We start from the raw sequence: 9,652 nt of genomic DNA on the forward strand, positions 1-9,652 counted from the left end.
CTAAACCCATGAGTTTTCTCACTTCTTCTCTTCCGCTTCTCTCACCTAGCCCACCATGGGGGAGTGAGTGAGCGGCTGGGTGGGGCTGAGTTGCTGGCTGGGGTTAAACCACGACAATGAGTCATCAATTAGTCCACACTTCTGGTCCACTTCTGCCCTCCCCCAGTAAATAAAAAACAAAAGAACACCACTTTGTTTTAGAAGTACTGTAAACCTTCATTAAAATGTAATGTTGTGAATTATTTTGGCCAAAGAATTAAGAAGGCAGATATCATGAAAATGTAATTTAAATATTTTTGAAACAAATTGATGCTGATTAGAGCTCTAGGAACGTGTTACAGCACACATTTTATAGGGTTTGGGGATGACGTTAAATGAAATAGCAGGGCTGAGGTCCACGTCTGAGATAGAAACTCCAGGGGGAAGGCGGAAGGTGAACCTCTGCAGGAGGCTGGTGAAGAAGAGGAAGAGCTCCATTTTGGCAAGAGTCTCACCGGCGCAGATCCTCCGCCCTGGAACAAAATGCAGAATGGCCATAAGAAAGTCAGTGGGAGCTGCTTCTTCAATAGCTGGAAGAAATAAAAACCTCTGAAGAGCTCTTATTCTGAGGAAGCTCAGTGGAGATCCAGAACACTTGAAATGTCATATCCTAGCTATGAATAAAGAACACAGTAGCTCTTAAAAGTCTGTTGAGTACAAGAATCATCTGAGAGAGAGGATACTTGGTCTTCAGAGGTATGATAACAAAGCCACCTGGTGATTTTTTTTCTTTTCCTTTGTCTAAATGCTTGCATTTAGGAAGAAATGTATGGAAATGCAATCTGAATTCCTTAATTCCAGTTTTCAATAAAATTTGTATTTTTCTTCTTTTTCAGATTTTTCCTCTACTTGCTTCAATTTTGGGATCCCAGACCAACTTTGGTTGGTTTAGTCTAGACTTTGGCTCTATTAGTCTAGTCACAGGCAAATTTTTATATTAAAATTTATCAGAAAAGACCTTGGAGACTCACAAATGCTGGCTAGAGTGGGACTGAGGAGGAAGGTGGTGGAGATACTCTATGGAGCCCCTAATATAAGCCTTTCTTCAAAAGTGCTGTGAATATAAATTTTTTTCAGTCCTGGTCAAATTCAGCAGCTTGTAAACTGCCTTAATCAGAGCATGAAGATTCAAGGCCAGAACTAACAAAAACCTGAACTAAGGTTTGATTTTAAGTCCCTTGTATGACAGAAAGTAGAAAATGAAGAGCCATTGCATGGCTGTGTTATGAAATAAGCCCTCCAGGGAGTGCCCAGACCTGACACTCCCTGGATGTGCTTTCAACTAGCACAGCTAGACTTAAATCTGAAAAAGAAGGCCTGTGAATTGGAAGTATCATAAGTCCTCTATGAAAAAAAATTATTTACTGTATGTTGGATGGTGAGTATGACAAGAAAAAACCTTATTCAAATATCATGCAGAATTAAAAATGCACAAATAGGGTTTATAAAAAATGCAGAATATTATGGATATGACAGACAAGTTAGCCAGAGACTGACATATAGAAACTTAATTGAGCAATGACAGAGCCTGCAAAGCAGGGGAAATGCCAGAGAAGGAGCAGTCATCATGGGGGGTTGGAATCTCCCATGCTTTGGCAAATGGTACAGGTGTGTAAGCTTAGGTGAACGTCATGCTCTGTGGAAGCCTCAAAAGGCAACCCCTTTCTGTCCTCTGATTTTACACAGAATTTGGGTTTTTATATAAGGCAACTCCTCTTTGTTGGCACAGTATATGAAGTCTTGATCCCAGCCGACATTATTCGTGACTTTTTAAAAGGGACGTGCAAAAATGAAACATGGTTCCTCAGGAAAGACACAGAAGCCACCTTTCCCATCTGCTTTGTGTGTGGTCATAGACAATGCAGCTGGGTATGGTAAGAGTCAGAGACAAAGAAACCCAGGCCATAAAGCCGTTGTGGGCTACAGATTATAACGCAGAAATGTGTTATCTAACTCCTCATGGAATTTGCTGAAAACCTCCCTCATATTTAAGAATGCACTACAATTCTCATTTATAATCGTTGAATACTAACTGAGAAGCCAATAACATCCAGAGACTGGAGGAATTAGCAGATGTTCGTGAGTGTTCTCTCTTATCAGATGTGTGTCCTGAGAAATCTGTGAAATACAGGTTGTGAAATGGCCTCATGAAAAAGACAGTGTGGAGGCCAGGCTTCAGTAACAAAAAAAACAGTGGTACAAGTAGTTCTTGTCTAAGATCTGTACTTGCAACAGCAGTAAATGGAAAAGAGAAGGCACCTGCTGAAAAAGGCATGAAAGCATCTTTCTTCACAAATTTTCCGTTGGCGTCAAGAAAGTGCTCAGGATAGAACATGTCTGGTTTCTCCCACTGCGATTTGTCTCGCAGGACAGAGGTCAGTAAGGGGATGATGTAAGTTCCCTGCAAAAAAAGACAGTGGAATTAATCCATGGACAAATATTGTGATGGCAATAAGACTTCAAGATTGTCAGCCTGGAGGAAGAGATTGTTCTGACTGCTGTTATGTGACTTCATCAGTGAGTTCATGTTTATTGCATTAACCAGGTTTGAGAAAGAAGAAATGCTAAAAGAAACAATCCTGTAGGCATCTCACCTTGGGAATGAAATAGCCTTTGAGAGTGACATCTGCAGCAGTCTCATGAGGCAAATCCAATGGCAGGATATTAGCGAACCTCTGAATTTCATGGATGACAGCATCCGTATATGGCATCTGAGTTCGATGCTCGATCCGTGGGGGGTTTGACCCTATCACTTGCTCTATCTCTTCTTGGACCTTTCCTGAGGAAAGAATCAACTATAAGAAAGAGACAAGGACTCATTCATCCCTGAGACATACTGTGCTTTACTGATGTAAAGTATAAAAGACCTTGAGTGAAAACCGTAAATTCTCCCAAAATCTTTTTTTACTTTCAGAAATAATGGGAGCTGGACAGAACTACAGTGTTTGATTATTTCTTTACCAATAAGAAATCTAAAGACTTGTATTTTTCTGCCCTCTATTCTGCCTACAGTTTCTTGCTCTGACCAAGAAGTGTCTCAAAAGCCCCACTTGATTCCTAACAACCCTGTACCATCAACTGGAATGGAGATGTCAGACAAAGAGCAATTCCCTGAATCTTCTCAGGTATTTAAAGCCTTGGTACAGTCCATTTAACATCTGCACAGGCCTTTGGTTTATCAACAGCCTGTTTCTGAGGGAAACCTGAAACAATTTCATTGGCCAACGCAGGACAGCTCTCTTCTTTTTAATTAATGAAATTTTACTGAGCAAAGGACCTGGCCCATATGAACTCTGTTTAAAATCCACTGGTAGGCTGACTAGTGTGCCCCTCACTGGGTCTGAACCACAGGGCACAGCAATACCTAGACAATAATTAGCTGGAAATCTTGGCTTTTTGTAATTTAGTGTATTAACAGATACGTTGACCCTCCAGGTTCCAGTTCAGTTCCTAATGCACTGAGTGTAACAGCATGTGTCATAAAACCACTTACTCTGAATTTCTGGGTACTTTAGCATCAGCAGAAAGCCCCAGTTTAGTGTGGTGGTAATTGTCTCAACACCAGCAGTAAACAAATTGCTCACCAAGCTTAGCAAGTTGCCATTATGGAAATACCCATTGGTAGTGGATTTCTCCTGAAAGAAGTGGTTGAGATAAAAAGATGAAAACGTAAAGCTTTCTGTGTGAAAATGCAATTTCTGTAGCTAAACATTTACTAAGAAATAAACCTTGTAGTTTAAAAAAGTGTGAAAGACAAAGACGAGCTTTTGGCTTGTGCCTGGAGAAGAGTGTTGACATAGGTTTTATGATTTGCATGATCTCTGCGTTTACTGGGGCCAGCTGTAAAAAGAGCTGGTTTCTCTATGAAGAAGGTAACCCAGATATATCAGAGACCCCAAATAAGGATCCAGTAAAGCCCAGGTAGCGCTTTTGTTCTGTAACGCTTTATGTTTTTGAAAGAGCCAGAAGGGCTAGGACAACAGAGAGAGCAGATAAAAAGATGCAGCCTCTGAAAATATATTGATACACTCTGAAGAAAAGCATAAATAAGAGTAAATGTTTGCTGATTAAAGGGGGTTGGAACTGCAACAGAGTGAAATATCTGTTCAACTCTACTGGTTCATTATATGTGTTTTGTCAAAGATAGATTCCTTAAAGAAATGTAGGTATAATTATAAGGACTGACAGGAAATTGTAAATGTCTTCATATAACCATAAAAATTGAATAAATGAGAAAAGATTCTGTTACCTCCTGCTTTTTAACCAGGAAAGCATCAATGAAACTTCTTTGATCATTTCTGTCCAGGGTTTTGAGATGTTCTACAAAAGTAACTTGTACATAAGCGTGGAATTCATCTCTGTTTTGGAGAAGAGTCTTGTTAGCCCTTAGGAGGAATCCAAGGTGTGGGAAGATGTTGTACACCTACAAGAGTGAAAGATGTTAGAGATAATTTACCGGCCAGAGGTCTGAAAACACTACAGAAACAAATTAATCATATTGTCCCCGTTTTGCAGATACAAAGACAAGGACTTAACATTAATATTTTGTTCTGTAGAAGGTGAAAAAGTGACTGGATGAATTAATGGTAGAAAATCCATCAAGGACCACCAAATACATTGAAAACTCTCAGCCCCAAATTACTATTTTGCAGGAGTAGTGTAGATGTCAGATTCAAACACCTGCAACTTGCTACCAGGGAGATGGAAATGTCGGCCAGCAACTTTTTTTATTGTTTTAGCCAGCTCTTCCGCTAAATTCTTTTTCCTGTTTCAAAGCCTAAAGGATCAAAAGTGAATCTGGTGTGCAACAGAATTGCATGTGAGTGTCAGAGAGTGTTTATTACTCATTGAGACATTTCGGTGTACTAGAAGCATGGGAAAACAGATTTTGTATCAGGGCTCCTTGTACAGGTAGGCCACATACTCTATAGCTTCCCTCTGCCCCATGTTCTGAGAGTGTACTGTTTCGCCTGGTCACTTTACACATGTGAACCATATTTTGGGGGAACGCTGAGCTTGCTGTTCATGCACTATGAGGTCTGATTTTTTCAGTCCAGATTTAGCACTCTTCAAACTATAGCTTAAGTATATTTTTGAGAGAGTGGGAGTTTGATTGTTGGCTTCAAGATTCCCAGACCGTTTCTCAAGCTTTGTTTTGCCCCAGAAAGTGCTTGTAAACCTATTATCTCTCAGAGTCTCAGATTTTTGTGTTTCATAGAAACAATTGGCTACCTGTATTACTATGTTCCTATGGCATCCAGTAGAACAGCAACATAAAAATGTTTATCATTACCATAACCAAAGGTTTCCCAGCAAGCCTCATGCTTTCATTGGTCAAGTGTAGAAGTCTCACAAATCTGGAGTCCTTGTAGTCAAATCGTTTTCCAAGTAATATTGACACAATTATGTTAGCAACTGCTCCATTAATTATTTTACTAGCATCAAAGGGCTTTCCTGTACAATGAACAAAAGAATATATTACATTGTGGCAAGAGATGTGATTTGTAAATGTAAATGTATTGTTAATTATTGCTATTTATTTGTTATTATTGATTGCTATTATTGTTTATTATTCAATGTTATAATACCATGCCAAGACACAAAAATGCCAGAGGAGCCAAATTCATCAAATTGTTTCAGCCTGAAGTACATTTCTTAAAAAGGTCTGAGCTTGAGAAGGTTACTGGCAAGCCTCTGGGTGCCTGAACAAAACCTTAGAGGTTTGAAGAATGAATCATCTACCCACCTTCTTGTGACCCAATGGTGTCTGCCAGATACCCGTACTCCTCCACAATGCGGTCCTCAATGGCCTTTTTTCCCATTCCAAAGTCTCGTAAGGTTGTGAGAGTAAATCTTCGCATCACCTTCCAGTTGTCACCATGAGCAAAAACAATCCCTGGCACAAAGAGAACATTTCAAGATGGCAGAAGATTTTAAATAACTAATTTGTAGGCAAATAATGTAGAGATTTAGTAGCAGTCACTTTTAAAACAAGTTAAATTACATCTGGCTGAGGAAAAAAACAACTTTCCCATAAGTATTTTCAGGCCTCAACAGTAGGCTTATTGCACAAAAAAAAAGGAGGATAAACTATTTAAGAGGTATTTAATCAAATCTTAAGAAGAATATATATCTCTGAGAGACACTTGCTGCTGAAAGAAAGAGGGCATTGGGAATTCAAGTTCAAACTGCTGATTATCATACTTTGGAAGTGGAATGGAACTGAGATCTCATGTCTCTGGTGACTGCAGGAGAAACCTGACTAGGCACAAATGTCTTTAAAATTTAGGCAGCATCTTAAAACCTCCTCAATCAGTCTTTTCACTGAAATTGTTACACCACGTAACTTATTAATTTAGTTATATTTTTATCAAGGAAAAACATAAGGTGTAAAGAAAGCTTACATGCAATAATGTGATCAAAAGATGCAACTGCTAAAATGTTCACAGAATTATTCCTGAATTTGTCCAAGGGTCTTTGGAGATGTAAATATGAAACTCTCATGCAAAATTAGAATGAAGTTTGGGTGTGAAATTCTTATTTGGAAACCCAGCTCAGTATACAGTATTTCCCTTACTAAAATAAATCCCCAATTCTGTATGTGTACCATTCTATTGTCACATTCAGATTTTAAAAGCACTATTTACCACTTGAAATGAGAAGCAGCGGTATAATACTCATTTCGGGAAAGGAGGCTTCTATGACAAGCCCAAAACAACAGAAGTCCAGAACCGTAACATGAGAGCTAGAAATGCCTTCCCTGGCATGCATGCCCCTGTTCTAGATCCTGAAAGTGTGACACTATCCATTATCTGTTGCTGTGGTTATTGTCACAGTTACAGTTGTTTTGTTGTCACTATCAGTAGTTTCAAATTTGGATAAATGCACTGAAGTCAGTGAAATTGCTCCCTATTTCCAGTGCCTTATATGGTCTCTGATCCAAAGTGATGTGCCAGCTTCTGCTTCGCCTGTGGGAAAACACTTTTTGAGTAAGTCAAGCTGATAAGGAAAAATAAAACCAACTTACCGTTTCCTCTAGTCAAATCTTCAAAGACTGGGATTTTAGGTCTCTCTGCAAATGCATCTGCCTGGTTTACGAGAGCTTCCTTCACTGTCTCATACCCAGAAATCACTACTATTTTCCTTTGCCCCATCTGAACGCTGAAGACTGGACCATATACTTTTGACAGCTGTCAGAAGAAGATAACAGTGATTTACAGCTTTTACAGCTTACAAAGAAATTCACCACCCTTTCAGTACTGCTTATTTTCCTGGCCTGCCTCTAAGTTACTAAAATGTTAAATGTTTTCCTAAGTACAGGGAAAATTGTGAACGTGCCAGACATTATGATGGCTAATGACTAAATGGAGTGGAGTCCCTTTGTGCTAAACCGAGCAGAAGTGTTACCAGCTGAAACCCCAAGTCAGACTGTGCTGACAGTTCTGTCTTCCCTCAGGAACCCCTATAAATTCAATTTTCGACTCATGTTTTCACACTGATCTCTATGTTATTGCATTTCTTTTGTTTACAGGCTAAACCTATTCAAACCTTTGCTACCATTATTGTATAAAAACCCCAGTGTGTTTCTGGGCCAGGATCTAGCATTAGGTAAATTCTCACTTTTTATATATGACTCACTTTTTATATATGACTACATCCACCATGAATGTCTCAGAGACAATGTTTGGCCTAAGCTCGTACCTTTTTAGCTTCTACAGGCAGATTTATTTTCATATAACTCAATGTTCCTGATTCTCCTGACAGTAGGAAGGGGTTTCCTGACTACACTTATTTTTTAGTGTGTTTACACAGAGAAACAGAAGGCAACTATTTAGCATCAATATGCAAAATGTTCAGCAACTGGCAAGCAAGTCCAGCCAACTATATGAAATAACATAGCAGCAGTGTCACATGTCTGAATTAAGAGTGGCTTCTTTGATGGTAATACTGTTATCCCAGATTGCTGTAGCTGTGGCAGAATATGGTCTTTTCAAAGGGTTCTCCAGTTCTCCAGTAAGGACTTTCCAATGCTTGCAATGGTGGTGCTCAGGATCAGCATATGGTCTCCAGTTGCATTTACACACCAACATATGTGAATATTAAACTTTGAGCTAAGCTCAAGTCAGAGAACCAACCTCCTCCATTAGAATGGATTCACTGAACTACAACAGACACATGTTCGTTCTGTTGGCCTGAAAAGAGATGGAGCTTGCCTTTGCCAACACAGTTAGGCTGCATTGGACAGCTACAGTGATTTTCCAGATACTGCATCTGAGCAGTCTTTTGATTTGTGGATGTAACTTACATACAGATATGTATGTATGGAAATATCCCTTTTAAAATCATCAACAAGAAGGATGTAATTTCAATGTTTAAGTAGAAAAAACTCTAAGAAAGGAGCAGACACATAGAAGTCTTCTGACTCAAAATCAGGAAAGTCCTACAATAAACTAGGTAGAGAAAACACTAGAAGAAAACCGAAAGATTTATTACTTTGATTTGCTTAGATCTTTGCTGTATATTCTGACAGCTTGTTGGCCCTGAATATTAAGAGTATATAGTTATCTTCAGCTTTCAGGGAAGAAAGGAGGAAAGAGAGATGAGAAGGGTTGCTAAATCAGTGAAGGCAGGAAGCTGCAGTCACAACCCCAGACACATCGATCAGTGGAAGGTGGAGGGAGTTAGACCACATATCAAAATCCCTCCTTATTCAGTTACCTTTTTATCAAAATTACCACAAAAATAAGGTGAGCACTTGTTATTAATTTGGGAGTTGTTTAAGGCTGAAACCTAGATGCATGAAGTTGCACAGAGAAAGTATTACAGTAAAGAACAAATCTCGCTACATTCCAAGTTTTCTGTCCAAATAACAGTCTCCTGTGTCTTGCTAAGGGTCATCTGTGGATGCAACACATTGGGTGTAATAGGAGAAACTCCCTGACATATTGGACTATGGGGCTTGGTGATATGTGCAATTATGGGACCAATAGAAAAGATAATGACTACCTGTAGATAAGTCCTGTAGGGTCTCTTCAAATCAAACAAATGCAGATTTCCAATGATAGGTAATGCTCTTGGTCCTGGGGGAAAATTCTTTCTCCGGTGGTTATTCCAGAAACCTCCCATTTTCAAAATGGCTAGAAAAGTCAGGATGAACACTAAACCAATGGAGGTGCCGCTGCTCCAGTCCATCTCTGTTCAGCCAAGTATTTGCTACAGAAAAGAGAAAATGTGGATCTGGATCTCTGTCCTCCTGCAAAAATTTCCTGTGAGAGATACTGGTACTAGCCCATAAACCTCTTTCCCAGTGAAGGGTATGTTTTTCTTACGATTGGTGACAGGTTTTGTTCTCTTCCACCGTGCTTGCTAATGAATCCTCAGTATGGTACAGAGGCAGGTAAATGTTTGTTAGCCAAGCGTGTGTGACAGGGTGAGCGGGTAGCCCACTGTCCGAGCATGAAAGTTCAAGAACCAGGTCATCAACCTGGTGTTTGGTATAAAAGTCATAAATTCTGCATGCTTTTCAGGTTACTGATTAATTATATTTTCGTCGTTAGTACAGGCACAGACTTGATACCCTGAGAACTTGTGGTTTAACCCGGCAGGCAGCCAA

General features: G+C 39.5%; 1 protein-coding gene across 1 annotated transcript; it reads right to left on the reverse strand.

Moving 5' to 3' along the window:
* Positions 1-324: 324 nt before the first annotated feature.
* On the reverse strand, positions 325-9,231 carry LOC104077317 (cytochrome P450 2K1-like). Its single transcript, XM_009578504.1, has 9 exons — positions 9,046-9,231; positions 7,067-7,229; positions 5,786-5,935; positions 5,333-5,493; positions 4,289-4,462; positions 3,533-3,674; positions 2,634-2,818; positions 2,299-2,440; positions 325-512 (listed from the first exon to the last, which is right to left on the reverse strand). Exons 1-9 carry the CDS (start codon positions 9,229-9,231, stop codon positions 325-327), a joined length of 1,491 nt encoding a protein of 496 aa, XP_009576799.1.
* Between the last annotated feature and the right edge of the window lie 421 nt (positions 9,232-9,652).

Source organism: Fulmarus glacialis, unplaced genomic scaffold (assembly GCF_000690835.1).
Source record: "Fulmarus glacialis isolate BGI_N327 unplaced genomic scaffold, ASM69083v1 scaffold34305, whole genome shotgun sequence".
Classification (NCBI taxonomy): Eukaryota; Metazoa; Chordata; class Aves; order Procellariiformes; family Procellariidae; genus Fulmarus; species Fulmarus glacialis.